We start from the raw sequence: 15,845 nt of genomic DNA, 5'->3' as shown, positions 1-15,845 counted from the left end.
TTTCATCTTCACATTAAAGACTGCTAGGGATTGGATCAGGCTATAAAAAGAGACTGCATAATCGCTTTCCTTGGAAGTTTTTGTGATATGACAGCACAAAACCCTTGGCAAGTGCATCTAAATTCAGTGTTTTGTCTGTTTTCTGCTGGAATTTGTACCAGATGACCTCCTATCTGAATTATTCTATGAATTTGCAGTACTTAGCAGCTTCTGAAATCCCCTTCGTGCATCACCAGAACAACATAGCAGCAGTTGTGCTGGCTGAAGTTTCTGTATGACAATCACCAGTACTTGTGCCATTTCATTTTTCTTCCCAATTGCCTTTATATCTCACCTACTATTTTTTTTTCTTAAATCTCATAAGTTCTTTGGAGTTTCTTTTTGTTCTGCATTTGCAGATCTAGTTCTTGGAGTCAGGATTCGAGGCTAAGACTTCCAGAAAATACAGTAATAGAAATAAGAACAAAACTGCACTATAGGAAAAAAGATGACAGAATATCATACTCAGGTTTAAGAACTATTTAAGTATTCAGATATAGTTAAGTGACAGTACAAAGCTTACATTTGTAGAAGTTGGGGAAAATCTGACAGAAAGACATAAACCTAATGCAACTGGCAAAACAGACGCGGCAAGTCTATACTATGGATATTGTCCCCCTACTTTTGTAATGTATCCACGACTGAATTTGGATTGTAGAACACAGAAGATAAAAAAAAAAAACAAGACATTTAATTCATTTAAAAGACCGACAAGATTCATAGTGCTGAGAGGAAGGAAAGAAATCATTTCAAACCAGCAGCACCCTACAGATAACATATTTGACAAAAGAAATGAACATCAGGTCTTAGTAGAAAAAAAAAAAAAGGAATAATATTTGTGTTGAAATTAATAGCTATACAGACAATCTTATTCACTAGTTTTTCCTTGCGAAGACATAACTCTTCTACCACCTCTCAAAACAACTTGAGCCATATCTTTAAACTGGCATGCTAAGATGAAAAAAAACTCAGGGCTGCCTGCATCACTTTAAAACTACCCAGTTCTTAGTGGGAAACTGTTCTTTTTATTGTTTTTCTCCTGAGACAAAAGGCTGTTTGTAGTCCTACAGGTAGACTGGGACAGTGGTCTGTTGTGGTTACAAAAAACACCATGCAGCTGAAAGCGAAGTTGGGAGAGGCAGAGATCTGGCACAAAAAGAAATGATTTCATTGGCAGGTACATCAAAGACATTTAAGTTCAAAGCAGTAAAGTTTAACAAAACTAACAAAATACCCTATGTGACCAAAAAACCTTTTTACTTTCTGTTCAGAAAAACAAAACAGAATAAAGAACTACATTTCAGAGCAGTTAAATTCACTGCACTGGATTTTTCATCACAATTAATAACCAGGCACAGACTCTAATCCCATCACTAGCTGATAAATAAATCAGAGTATGCGATGAAGGTGTCCAATCCTTGTGCTTGGTAGTGAGAATCTAAATACCTGTGACTGAGGTTTAGCAGATATTTCCTTACTGCTTTGTCAAAAGAGCTAGAAAATCAGTGAAGAACTAAGAAAGTGAAAAAGAAGAAAGTCCACAGCTGCAAGAAACCCCTTCATAATGCAAGTGAAGTAAAAAAGCTAGCTCTAGAGCAGTTGCAACATCCAGATCAAAAACATATTAGTGGATGGCAAGGCCCTTTCGCTATACAACTGTAAAGCAAACTTGTTCTATTATTAAAGAAAGTACAGAAAACAAATGATGAAATGTCACAAAAAAAACATTCATAAATACACACACAGGCAATATCAGCACTAACAAGACTCCTTAAACTTGTACTGAGTTGGACTACCTTAACAACAGCAGTTTTCCCCCCATAAATGTATGAACTACCAATTGCAATTCTTACGTGAGTACTATGGATGCGAGAAAGAAACTAACAGATAAGGCCTATAGGAAAGAAACAAGCATATGTAACATATGAAGTTTTGCACTAAAACAAGGTAAGGATAAACACTGCTGCATTTGATAATGGGGGAGTGGAAAGTGGTTTTCTCTCGTCAGGCTGCATCACTCAGCTTCCCCCCCTCCTACATTTGTTAGGGCACTTACCAGGTCACCTCTAGGTGCTTCCTGATAATCTACAGAAAAGCAGGACATTGAACTTCTTGTGCTATTGCTCTCACTGGCTTGCCGAGGAGGCTGTGCATATTGCCTGTACGTAGCACTCTTTGGGGTCCAGCGAAACAGGTTGATTGACTCACGAACACAACGCTCAATGTCAATCTCTGGTCATGGAAAAATAAAGAAGTGTTAAAAAAAAAAATTGGTAAAACCAAGAAATCTAGCTATAATATTGCTAGGTAAATACATACATATCCATCTCTTGTGCTGTCCCTCTCCTTTAAAAAGCAGAGTTTTCAAAAACACCTCACCATTCAAATACTCAGCAACTTTTATGAAAAACTAGCAAAGACATTTTAAGCTTTAGTTTTATGCCCAAGTATGCATGATAACACTGCAAGCTGTTTAAGAGAAGTGTAACAACTATTAACAATACAACAGAATATAACTGAAACAGTCACTGTAATGCATCCTCACTAAATTCCTTTGCAAAGCAGGCTACTGATTCAAATATAAATGCATGCAGCACATCCAAGGTATATTTCATGCAGTGTATGGAAATTAGGATTTTTGGATCAACACTGTCCCATTTGTCAGATATATACCTGTTACAACTCTGACAATTTTGCTGTGAAAGCATGCAGTGTTGCTGAACTTTGTGTAGCCTTTTGACAAGGTTATATGCTATCAGTTGGGTGGAAAAAAGGGTATCTCAACATTACTTTTGCTTGATGCATACAGCGCTGCACACAATGTACTTCTCTTAGAGCTGTGCAGTTGAAAACCCAACTGCAACTTAGAGTGAAAGACTCTGAGCTGGAGGAGCAAAGTGTAATATGTGACAAAATATTACTCAACTTGGGAGGAAAGTAGATAATCATTAAAGGTGAAGCATGCTAAAAATAAGCTGCAGTCAAAGAAAAAATTAACAAAGCATATTGAAAAAAAGAAAAAAAGAAAAAAAAAAGGAGAAGCTACAATAAACACAATCTTTGTAGCAACAAACATAACAAAAATCCTTCACATATCTTCTAAGAAGGATAAAGAAAACCATTTACTTTTCTATCACTGTAAGAAGACCAGTTAGCTAGTCCATATTCAGGTAGGATACTGCGCTTTAGTGTATGCTTTACTCCCAGCGAAGACAATACATTTGTGTTAAAAAAAAAAAAAAGTACAAGAAAATTTTTCTTAAAAATATCAGGTTCCCTACCTACTTGGATAATACCAGAGAGAACAGTGTGCATCTCCAGGGTAATGAACAATTTTCTCATTTTGTGATGAAATCCTACTACATTTTTCAACACTCTGTAATAGAACTTTGATATTTAGTATTTTTCCCAAAGAAAATCCTGGCAACTGGAAAGCGACCAAGTGATTTCAACATTCAGTATGAACAGCAGGGACCTTTCACTGGTTATTTCTTCCGGAGTTCAGAATACACACCGAAATACTAATTACAGTCACACTTTCTCTACATTATTCTGAAAATGACTTCTAAAAACATGATCATTTTAAGACTGTACTTGCTTTTCTGTTTTATTCTGGAGCGAGTTACAGCAGTAACTCAGTATTTTTGCAGTAAGTGAGCTGAATGCAGAATTTAGATATTTAAAAAAAAAAGTATGAACAATAATTACTAGCATGAGCAGCTTTCAGCTGTGAAAGGACATAATGGTGCACAAATACCTGAAATTGAAAACAAAGAATTGGGGGGAATGGAATAGGAAATTCACATGCAGTAGAAAGTTACGAAAAAGATAAAAGCAGGAATTGAGATTGACAGAGTTCAGCATTGACACAGACTACCAAAATACCTTTCCTAGAAACAAGTTCTAGAATTCCACAAGGAATCCATGTTGATAAATAAAAAACAACAAATTCTTCTTATTAATAAAATAAAAAAATAAAAATCTGCCCTATTTCAAGGTGTGAATCAAAAAATTTCTGAGTCTGCTGTTCTGTGATTCCTGGCTGCTTGACTCCGCATTTCTTCCAAGCAGCAATTCAGGTGGACAATGGCTATGCCTAAAAACAAAACTCCATGGAACAATAGGGAATTTTAAATGGTTTGTGAGGCCATCCAAAACCTAACAGCAATTTGAAGTCTGCCAGCAAATTAACAGCTTTCCAAGTAACAACAACAACAACAACAACAAAAACAGCAAACAAACAAACAAACAAGGAGATTGCAGTTTCCACAGAGAACAAAATGTTTATGTACTCATACAGATATATGCGAACATGCAAATATAGGAAGATCAACATCTAGCACTCAACAAGGCAAAAAAGACTATCAGTAGCAAAACCATTTACTCATTTCTCTTTTATAAAAACTGATTACTTTCGGGACAATGGAACTTAGGAAAACTTTAAAGTGGTGTAAATAATTTACAAAATATTTAATTAGTCCCAGCACATGAACTAACTTCACACATGAGTAACCTCCAAGACTTCAACCCTTCTTTGAAATTTTGGTTTAAGAAAGATCACTTCCGATCAGTAAAGAAAGTGCAGTGCAGTCTCCTGCAGCCTCACTGAATAAGATCTCTCCCCTCACCTTTTGCTAATAAGGGTCTACAGCATTACTTCAATTTTTGATTTCTTCCCGTGCCCTTACAAACATTTGGAAAATGATTCAGTCAGTTAAATGTTCTTTCTTCTTATTATTTCTATTTTCACACCAAGGATTTGCATCTGCATAGTATTAATCTTTCTTGCACTTTTCCTGTTCTCAAGTATTACTCTGTTACCAGTGAGAAGCTTACAAATTATTAAACATGCTGCCAGTAAGTCAGATGTGTAAATATATGAAGTCAGTACATAGACTCTTGATCAGGACTGTGAACAAATGAACAGAGAGTACTTCACCAGGATGCCAGACTACTTGTCATATGCAAACAATTCAGAAGAACATCCTTTTGAGAGAATAAATCTCAAAGTGGCAGAACAAAGTGAACAAAAATATCTAGAAAGAATGGGGAGGGCCTCCTCACTTACAGAGATGAACACACAGCATCTCTGTGCTCTCTTAAGGTCCCCAAAGTGGTTTGTTTTGCAGTTTAAGCAGAACGTGCCTTCCATTTCTACTCTGCAAGTTACTCTGCTGGAAAATCTATAATCAAAATGTGCTGACATAACTTTAAGCCATTAACTGTGAAATAAGCCCTGAAAAAAAAATTAAGTACAGGTTTAAAAACATAATCTAAATACTATAAAAATAAGTTCTCATCTCAACTTTAAATACATCTCAAAGCAGCCTGTTTTTCATAAAGTACAAAGCACCTGCACTTCAAAAAGTCAAAACTGGCACCAAGTATTTAGAAACTAAAAATCACAAGTTTCATTTCAAAACACCAGTCCTAGAGTTCTAGATCAACTGAGCAGTCAAGCAGCAACCAATCTTAGAGGAAACAATTCTGTGGTACCAGCCAGCTACTCTACTGCTTGGCATCAAAAGCCTTTTCCTTCCTTATTTTTTAAACGTGCAAAACCCATGGGAATTGGAAGAGGTGTGTGGGTGGGGGGGGAAATAATGTAACATTAATATCCTAGGTTTGTTACTATTAAGCCTATTGAAATGCCTTAGTTTTCTGAACTAAACTTTATTGCTGCTTTAAGATACTACCCATTTTTGTCTGTTCATTCTAAAATACTACACTATATAAGAAGTCTGCCTTGCTTTGTCAACAATCTCAACTGAAATGGCCGGCTCACCTCATTTACCTGTTCTATTTAGTATTTATTATTATAGATTCAGCAGAGAAGTAGACCACTCTTGAAATACATATTTTAATGCATCAGTTAAGAAACACTTGTGATAGCAGCACACGCAGAACTTTTTATTTTTACAGCAAAACTGGGTGTGCAAATTTTCAACCCACCAAGTGAAAGCAATGAATAGGGAAAAATGTTACATGAAAAACTTGCTTTTAAGAAAAATGTATACAGACCAAATCTTTGTGTGTAGTTAATGAATTCCAGAGGCCTTTCCTTGGGTAACAAGACATGAGTTAAGAAGTTTGGCCAAATTAAACTGCTCCTGCATTTTGGATGCAGCCCAGAATTATGGGCTTGGCCTGACCTCTCCATCACAAATACTTCATTACTACTCTGCCAAGCAACATCAGCTTTCCACACATAGCCACATAAATAAATAGGAAAGTAGACCTCTGCACTGTATAAGCAGGGAAGCTGAACAGGGCAGTCAGTTTGATCTCATGATTCCTGTGCTCAGAAGAAATAGGGGTGGAAAGGCCATAAACCTTAGATTTTTTTTTTTGCAACACATAAAAAGATACACTAAGCCTAGATAATTAAAAGGATACATCTGGTAAGAGAATTGACATTTCCATCCAATATCTATCCATTACTGCTAAATGGTTGTTATAAATTGAAATGTCAGTGCAGAATTATTCTTTTCATAGAATTTATTTCATAGACTACAGGATAATTGTGCTGTTTCACTGTTTCATGGACCGTCATTTACTCTTACATCAGCATCCCTTTCGATGCATCCTGAGAAAGGAATTTCAAAGGCAACATAAATATCACTCATTTATTTTAAAAATCTGTCAGGTAATAAATTACAATGCTATGCTTTTCTTTATATATGTATGCAAGGTGTGCATATTTCAATATCTGTCACAAAGAGAAGTGCTGTCAATCAAGAGACCACCACATTTCTTTATGTAGCAGAGCAGGTTTACAGAGGTTGCACTCAGCTAGATAAATGGTTGGATGCAGAAGCCGAGGCAAAAACCACTGCACTTTTTCTTCAGATTATATTTTGCAGGGCTGTAATTAGGCTCAATCATTTCAATGCTGCACTGACAGGCTATCTTGCCTGGGAGTGCATTACTCTGTAATTTCTTTCTGTACCTTGAATAAAAAAAAAAAATTCTCAAAATGCTACATCCTATGCTCTACTGAGAAGGAAAAAAGAAATAGAATACATACAGTCTGTAATACAGTTTGGTTCATTGTTACGCTCCAACAGAAAATTGTTTTAAAGTGTTATATGAAGTGTGCCAGGGCACACAGCAGAAGTTTCTACAACCCAACAAATGTACAAGACATCTGAACCAGCCATAACATAACATTAGGATACTGACTAGTGACAGAAATGGTTAGAATCAGCACTGTAAAATGGAAATAGATGTAGGCTGCTGTGCCAACGGCAAGATACACTTTAAGAGTAAGGAAGAATATAGCCAAATAGTAAGGAAGAACATAACTTCACTGCTTGATGATAATCACTCAGAAAATGTACAAAAGGACATGCTTGCAACATATCAGGGATCAGCTTAGAGGAAGAACTTGTTAGAAACACATGGAGATGAAGAAGTTTTGCATTCTCATACAGATGTGAACTCAAATATGCAAAGAAATAAAAGAGAAATATAGATAAACAGAATCAAGAGGCAGATGCAAATTAAAAGGCAAGAGTTTAAATTCTTTGAACAGTAAAGGAATCCAACAGATATTCCGAACTACAAGAGAGCTGAGAACTGTCTTAAAGTCACCTTATTCCTCATTCTTACAGAAAGATTTTGCTGGTTCTCAGACTGCACTGCCATTTCAATCTTGTATTTAAGAAGTTATGCGTATAACTATTAACAAGGCTGGATTTAAAAACACACCACAAGTGTATCTATGAAAACATAGAGATATGCTGCTAATGCACATTTTAATTTTAACACTGCAGTACTTCCCAGAGCTCACCTCTCAGCTCTGTCTAAGCACAGCAACAGCTCAACAAACCCACGTAAATTCTACTCTGTTTCCACACTGAATAAATGGTACTGAGTTTTGTTACTCCCAACATTCTGGAAAGTCACCTTGACAAGATTTGTTAATTCTATTTGTGCAGCTCAATATAAAATACTCCTTAATTAAGAAGTAGAGAACTAAAGGTCATAGGGAATAACTGTACAGGCAAATAAACATTCAGCACTGCAAAAATATTAGCAAATACCCTATCGGCACCTTGCTCTGCCAGCAGCATTTCCCATAATTGAGGAAAGAAAAAAAATAATCTACTGCATTCTTGCTTTCTAAGCACTGATCCTGAGGCAGTTGGCATACAATCCTAATGAAATCAAATAAGAGGGAAAGATGTTCCCAAAGCATGTCCATAATATATATATATATATTTTTTTTTTTTCTCCACTTCATTTAGAAGAAAACCTCCAAGAAAAGTGGCTTAAATATTGTCTCTGCCTACAAATACTTGATAGTCTAACTACACGTGCTTACATTTTATTCCAGAGTAAAAGCGCATGAAATCCCGTATGACTAACAAGTGTATTATTCAAGTCCCCTTTCACTACGATGAATACATACAGCTTCTATCAAGAAAGAGGCATAAGCTGTGCATCACACTGATTAAGACATCAGGATAAAGTTCTACTGATGAACTCTTTTTTTCCTCTTCTTTGATAAAATGCAGCATTAGACAGTTCTTTGCTGAAGGATATATATTCTGTTTTCTTCTATTACTGCCAACCATAGTAGCAAGAACACTAACACGATCAAAATAAAGAATTTTTTCTTTAGTATTTCACCCATCCCAGCATTTCTCTTCAGTCTCAACACAGTGGAATCTATAAATAGAACTGCATGCTGTTCATGTAGCTACAAGTGGCACGAAGTGAATAATTAAAGGTAAAATGATATCAACAGTACAGTTTGACACAACCAAACAGCCTTGGTGAGCAGGTGTGCCCTACCAAATTACTCTGCTTCTGTACCAAAGCCAGCTCCCAACCCACCCTTGGCTGTCAGCCATTAGAAAAACAAAAACAGCCAAAAAAACCCCAACAACCCACAGTTACTAGCAGCTATCCAGGCTTTCTGCTTCATCTATGTCATTATTTAGTGACAATATGTATCTTCGCAGATTGCAGTGTAAAATACACCTGACACCTACATCTTAAAAAGCCATCTAACACAATGACAAGGATGAATACACTGAAAAGATATTTCCTTAAATATTGATCTGATCTACATCTTTAAAACAAACAAACAAAAAAACTTAAAAGCAAATTTTTTTAACTTTTTTTTTTTTTAATTTTGATACCTTTTGATGTTTTTAATGTAATTTTTTTTGTTGTTGTTATGGTTACAGCACCACTATAACGCACAACACGTGACAGAGACCAAATGGTTTTTCTTCAGATACATAGTAATTTGAAAAAGCAGATCAACTTCACTAATGCCATGAAAAATCAACTTCCAAATCCCCTTCCATAAGGGACAACAGTTTTGGAGTTAGGCAAGCTAAAACAAAGCCACACACATCAATATTTTGACATGCAGTTGAATTTATGAAAAATGACCTCTTTTCCCCAGAGCCTTAATCTGAGCCATCCAATGTTGTCAAAACTGCATGACAAAAAGCAAAAACTTATTCAAAGCAGTTTATTGCCTTGGTTTTTCTATTTCTCACTCAAAGATGGAAGATATTTTTGTGCATCTCTTCCCATCTATTCAGAGATGGTGTTTGACCTCAAAGTTAACATTTTTAGTCAACAAGTGGTGAAACAAATGGAAATAGGCACCATGCAACCACAAGCTTAACGTGGGCTAGGTGGACAAATGCAGTTTCTTTTGTCTGCCAAGTCTTAATTAAAAAAACACTGAATTACCAGAAATTTTGTCAAGATAAAGGTGTACGAATTGCAGGTGTGGGTAGAAACGTATTTTCATAATACAAAAACAATGAAAAGTAAAACAGTAGCTACCCAGGGGTCGGATATGTATCTAAAGACACCACTCAACACTAATACAAAATACAATGCCAGTGTAGAATTCCCACTATTCTTTCGTGTTCAGTCCATATCTGAACTGGATATAATCATTCTAAGCATTTATACAATTTTCACCATCATGGGGTTACCATTTTGGCACATTGCTACAATGGAAAGATATAACTGAATCTCTTCCTTGGAGAATCATTTATTTTTGTGGTGTTCCCATAGTTATATATTCGATCACATGTTGCAGCTTAAACCCTCACGCCTGTAACTCACAGAGACAATTCTCTACATTTCCAATTCAGCAGTTTTACTGTAGCTTCTAGTTGCACCAGATTTCTTTCCTACAGTTAGCCCTCCTGGGCTCTATCTGAGGCTGATCTTCCCTTGAAAGCACTGCTAGCCTGAAGACAGCAAAAAGACACTGTCCTAAGGTATGTAGAAATAAAACAAATACTCCTCATTCCTTAAAGATGAACTAACCTGCAATATCTACATACATGACAGCATGTTTAGACTCATGCCTGGGCTTTATGATTACTTATTCTCTATAGCATATGTCACCATCATCTACGTTGGTGCATCCTTTCTCAAATCTGAAATAAATCTCCATGTTTCAGTTAACTCTATACTCCATGGACCTTTGGAAGAATATCTGCTTGCTTGCCAGAGCCTACACTGCACTAAATCAGTGAATTTGTCTACATGATCCTCCAACCATTTGCAAAGAGCTGTATATATCTGAATGCTTCATACTTTGGTCTGTTTTCTCAGAAGATGCCAGTGACTTCGTGACTTGTGCAAGATGCTAGTGACATGTACAGTGGGTGACAAACTCAGTAATCAAACAAAGCTAGAATGTAGCTAGAATCATAATGCACATCATGCAACTCAAAAACACAGACTAACAGTTGAGATTTTAACAATTATACCATTAAAAAATTGCACATTTTGGAGTAAAGTTATTTATGCAGCCAGTCCTCAGTGCATGGGCATGGCCACCTAGGTTGTGGAATTTATACAGAAGATGCAGCCACAACCGAACAGTAAAGGTCAGCACTGGTCTGAAAGGAGAGTCCTGCTTCTCATGTTGGCATCCCATCAGTAGTACCGTTCCTATTTCCCCTGCCATATTCTCCTGCTGCGTGTCAAATAGGTAACAATGTTCTAAAGAATCTAATTTTAACTAAGTTTTTGCAGTTGCTGAAATATCCCTTTTGTACATCCTCAACAGGGTCTAAGGCATCTGTTATTACAATAGAGAAATTTTATTGTGTTCCTAATTAGCCAATTATTTTGACAAATATTAGGAAATCTATATGAACAACACTGCAATATTGTTAGAAATAAATACTACTAAAGCACATCAAAATTATGAATGATGCTATTGCTCCTAATATCTGGAATTATGATTGACTTATGAAGAAAGCTAAGTCCTCTTTGCATAGTGACACATGTAGTTTTTGTCCCCCTTACAAGTGTGGGTATAGACAACAGGTTACAGGACAAACCCTAGAAATAAGAGTGCCCGTTCATCATAAAGAAATGAAATTACAGAAAAATTCAAAGTTTGTGATCTAGGAGACTCTAAGGCAAATTCCCAATTTTACACTTGAGTGGGCCACAAGTAAGAGTCAGCTTTCACAGTTAACTGCAATTTTTTTTTGATAGCAGATGGGACACTTGTTTGTACTTGTATTTGTTTGATAAGTCAACAACAATGCTCATGTAGCCTTCCATCTGGTTTTTTAGGGTTTTTTTTGAAAGCCACACACTTCAAATGCAAACTGATTTAAAGTGCCAATGCTACTACATTGCTTTTCATAATATATTAATTTTATATTAACTGTTCTCATAGCAGAACTTTGTTTTTTAAAGGAAAACATGCTTGTATTAGCATCAAAGTGGTAAGGTACAGGTAAGAACTCCCATACTTTTTTTCACTAAGAGATCCTACTATCTGCATTTTGTCTAGATGTGGTACGTCTATGAACAGTAGCTCATAAATTATTTAATATTACTCTAAATTCCACAAGGAATTGTTGCAACTTTCCCCATGAAATGACAGGGATCTCATCCACTTCTCGGTGATGACAGCAAAAAGACTTCTGCTAACTTGGTCAAGTTGCAGGTAGGCCCTACACACAGGGAGAGGGAGTTCACCTAAATCTAACGTTATTTCAACCCATGAAAGATTTGTAACATGTATTCAGATGAAAGCACAAAGAGAAAAGAAAAATAGTTTCTTCTATACCTGGTAAGTCTGAGAAAAGGAGAATGCATTCGTTGAACCCATTTGCGAGAAGACGATCCCTCAGTTGTTGAAGTATAGCCACCCCTATGCAGAATGGGAAGGAGGAATTTCCAAGCAATAATGTATCCCACAAGTGAAAAATTTTATGCAAAGGAAAGACATCTGCATAATGAACAGACACATACACACACAAAAAAGGCAGAATTAATATAAACACTCTTAGGCAATCATACACATTTTCTTCTCCTATCTAAGGGTAATTTATTTTTTATTTGAGAGCAAATAAGAAAACCTGTTTAAATACAGGTTTATTTTCATACAAAGACTTTTCCAGAAACAATCAGTGTTTTCTTTCTTTATTAAATGCCTTGAAGTATGCAGGTTTTCACATTTCAAACACACATGAAATTATGCAATTTGTTTTCCTTTTGGTATAGCATAATTATGCATGAAGAAGTAGGTATCAGTTACTTCCAGCAGCATGAAGACATTAATGAGTGAATCAATAAGCTCAGCTACTTAAAACTAAATGAGGAAGTGAGCAGAAAAGAGCGAAAATTGACAGAATAAGACAGGCAGACAGGCATCAAGGCCTAACAAAAACAGCACCACTTGAAATATAACGTCAAAAGGTAGCTCTTCTGAAACACATTATCCTTCAACTAAATAGTTCTAAAATTTTGTTTTAATTCATTGCCAAGAAAACCACCTCCTCAGTTTTCCAGAGGTAGTGATTCTCATGACAAGTTTTTCAAAGGATGGACAACTGCAACAGCCTGTGCTTCACAGTCAAGAACTCTGTCAAATGCAATTGAGAACCTCACATCAAATCCTTTGATATTTCAGAGAAGTAATCTGCTAATGCTGACATGAAAATAAGAAACATTAGGTATTTGAGGAAAGAAGATCACAAATTGCTTTACTAACTCCCTCGTCTTTTGTTGAAAGCTCACTGAATCAGAAAGCTCTTCTTGCTCTGAATATTCATGAACAAATACCACAACATGGTAAAGTGCATAAAGCTTGTTTTGCTGGCCTTAAAAATAAAAATAAATTCCATGTTTCTGAACTTAGTGGAGTGAGGGAAGGTGTATATTAATATTATTGTAATTCTACCCAGTAGATAGTTTTTTACATTTCACCATTCTTAAGTACTGCATGCATAATATAACCAGTTCAAATTTAATATAGTTCTTTTTCAGAAATAAGAAAGCTGAAATTATTGTCAAATAATAGCAGAAAGTACAATGTGACATAGACTGTTGAGTCTCAACTCACAAGTTCACCCTGCAAATTACAAAGGACCTATCAAATGACACATGCCACATCAATTAGGAAGGATTCATCTAACAAAGTGAGAAAAATTATCCTTAAGAAATTCAACATTTAACTGGAAAAAAAAAGTATATACTCACGTGTGAACATTGTAAGAAACCACGGAATAGCATAGAGCTGCAAAAGGTGGGGGATGGCAGGAGGGAAAAGAACAAAAAGCATATTTTTAAGATCTAGGTTTTTTGCTTACGTCAATTGTTAACTGCAATAAAAATCACAATGCTTGACATTAACACATTTAAAACAAGAAATAACTGCCGTGGCAAAACTGCTAGGATAGAATCACAGAGTCACTCAGATTGGAAAAGATCTTAAAGCTCGCTGAGTCCAACCATGACCTAACCAAACTACTCTAACAACCCTCTGCTAAATCATGTCCCTGAGCATCAAAAGAAGCGTTTTTCACCCCTAAGTCACCATTCTCATGCCTTCCACGTTATTGTTTTGTGATCCTCTAGTGAAAACGAGGACCATTAGCATCATGGTCAGCTGCTCCTTTAAACTGCCACAGTTCTCCCCTTACTCTATATGCTGCTAAATAAAAATTAGTGGAGAGTGCCTGAATAAGCATAAAACAACTTGACTCAAGGTATCTTTTTGACTCAGGAAAAAATTTTTTTTTATTATAAGTAAAAGTGCAAATCACAACTTCCAAAAGAAAAAGGAATGATATCTACATCTTTTGCATATGCTGGCATGTATTCAATTCTCCAAAGTCACTCAAGCATACAATGCCTGTTACCAACAACTTATGCATTTACGTGGTTTTAAGATGACCTTTAATGGTACGTGCCATATGAAGAATTTGAGGCTCCACTTCTATTACTCTGAGACTGTCTAACTTCTGCTGCTGTAATGGCTACAGAAAACAGAAGGTTTCCGCAAGCTTTCTGTCAGAATTCCTACAACACCACATATAAAACATTCAGAATGTATTAGAATAGACAGTCATTTGTGACACCTTCAGAGTTTCTTAATCTTTAATGAAACATTTAGTTGGTTGAAAGCAATATAATCTATTTTCATGAAGCATCACTCTATAGAAAGTCCCAACACATTAGGAATGCAAGAGCAAGTCTATCTTTGTTAAATTTTATTCAACTGCGCAGCTCATGTGCTCTGTTTTCCATTTCTGAAGATTTATAGTTAGACATAAAGCTTAATATATTACTTTTTAGCTCATAAAAAGTGCAAATTAGTACTCCTATTAAGCTTGCCCTGAAAGTAAGCAAATGAGCAGCAGAAAATATAATTGATACTATGTTAATAAATGACTACTTATTCCATCAACTCCTAACTGGATTCTGGCACTGATGAAATGATGCACACACATGCAGAAAGGTTCCCTAGCACAGCTCTCTAAATTTGAGTTCCACACCTTCATTTGAGTATCTACTAGCACCTAAACCGTACTACACATAAAACTACAAGCTATGATGAACAGACTTTGCTTAGCCTACAATCTTCCAAATGATTTTAAGGGTTCAACAAAACAAAACAAAACAAACAAAAAAATCACTATATGCCATTATTTCAGATTCATTATACACTCCTATTTCCCTGAGTACATCTCTGCAATGTTTTCAGTATATGTCTATCTGTGGAATAACACCCTGTTCCCTAAAACATGCCCTGTGGTGTTTGTGGTCAATGAATTCCCATTTACTTGCTTACCTGTATGCATTATACTGCTTTCCATAAAGCAGAAAAATAAGCCTAATGTTTCTCTCCTATACATCTGATTACAATGTTTTACCCTAAGCAGCTCCATGCTTACTCCTAATGTCACACACAGACATCTGTATCTCGAACGCATATAGAAAAATACAAGAAGAGCCACCAAAACTGAAATAGTGAAGATATTATTAGAAGGTAACTACAAGGCAAAGCACTTTTTCGCTCTAAATCATCCTCACTAAACCTATCAATGGTAACATGAAAACTAAGTCAAACTATTTAAGTTAGAAGGTATCAGGTAAACATTTTGTGAAGAGATTTTCTTCTCTAATTTTCAAAAATGTAATATTCTATGATAAGGAGGTCTAGGCAAACCTGAGGATGTTATGATTAATATTACTGAGTAAGCAAAGTAAAGAAAACATTAGCACTATTTCACCATGCAAGACAAACTGAAAAAGATGAGAAAAAGAACTGCAAAGACTTGAAGTCCTCAAATAAACAGGATACAAAATATTTTTAGATAAATGACTGCATTTTTAATATATTATTAGTACATACTGCCCTCTAGCAATCATTAGCTAGAACAGCATTTTGCCATGCTTCTGTAGTAAAAAAAAAAAAAAAAAGAGGTTTCCAACCCTTTACTACAGAACCATGACACATAATAAGGTTGTGACTTTTATTCACACTTAACATTACATATGTTTCCTGA

General features: G+C 35.7%; 1 protein-coding gene across 49 annotated transcripts in view; it reads right to left on the bottom strand.

The window, feature by feature from the left end:
- The window catches only part of TBCK (TBC1 domain containing kinase), a 137,325-nt gene that overhangs the window by 70,972 nt on the left and 50,508 nt on the right, over window positions 1–15,845 (bottom strand). For all 49 annotated transcript variants that reach the window (XM_085222360.1, XM_085222349.1, XM_085222344.1 and 46 more), the window contains 3 exons: window positions 13,534–13,570; window positions 12,119–12,280; window positions 2,096–2,271 (listed from right to left, as the gene is read on the bottom strand). In XM_085222360.1, the coding sequence (XP_085078486.1) occupies window positions 2,096–2,271; window positions 12,119–12,280; window positions 13,534–13,570 (375 nt within the window). The remainder of the gene's footprint in view (window positions 1–2,095; window positions 2,272–12,118; window positions 12,281–13,533; window positions 13,571–15,845) is intronic.

This window comes from Meleagris gallopavo, chromosome 4 (genome assembly GCF_905368555.1).
Source record: "Meleagris gallopavo chromosome 4, MGAL_WU_HG_1.1, whole genome shotgun sequence".
Lineage (NCBI taxonomy): Eukaryota > Metazoa > Chordata > Aves > Galliformes > Phasianidae > Meleagris > Meleagris gallopavo.
The sequence above is the reverse complement of the archived record's forward strand: the minus strand, read 5'-3'. Positions and strand labels throughout refer to the sequence as shown.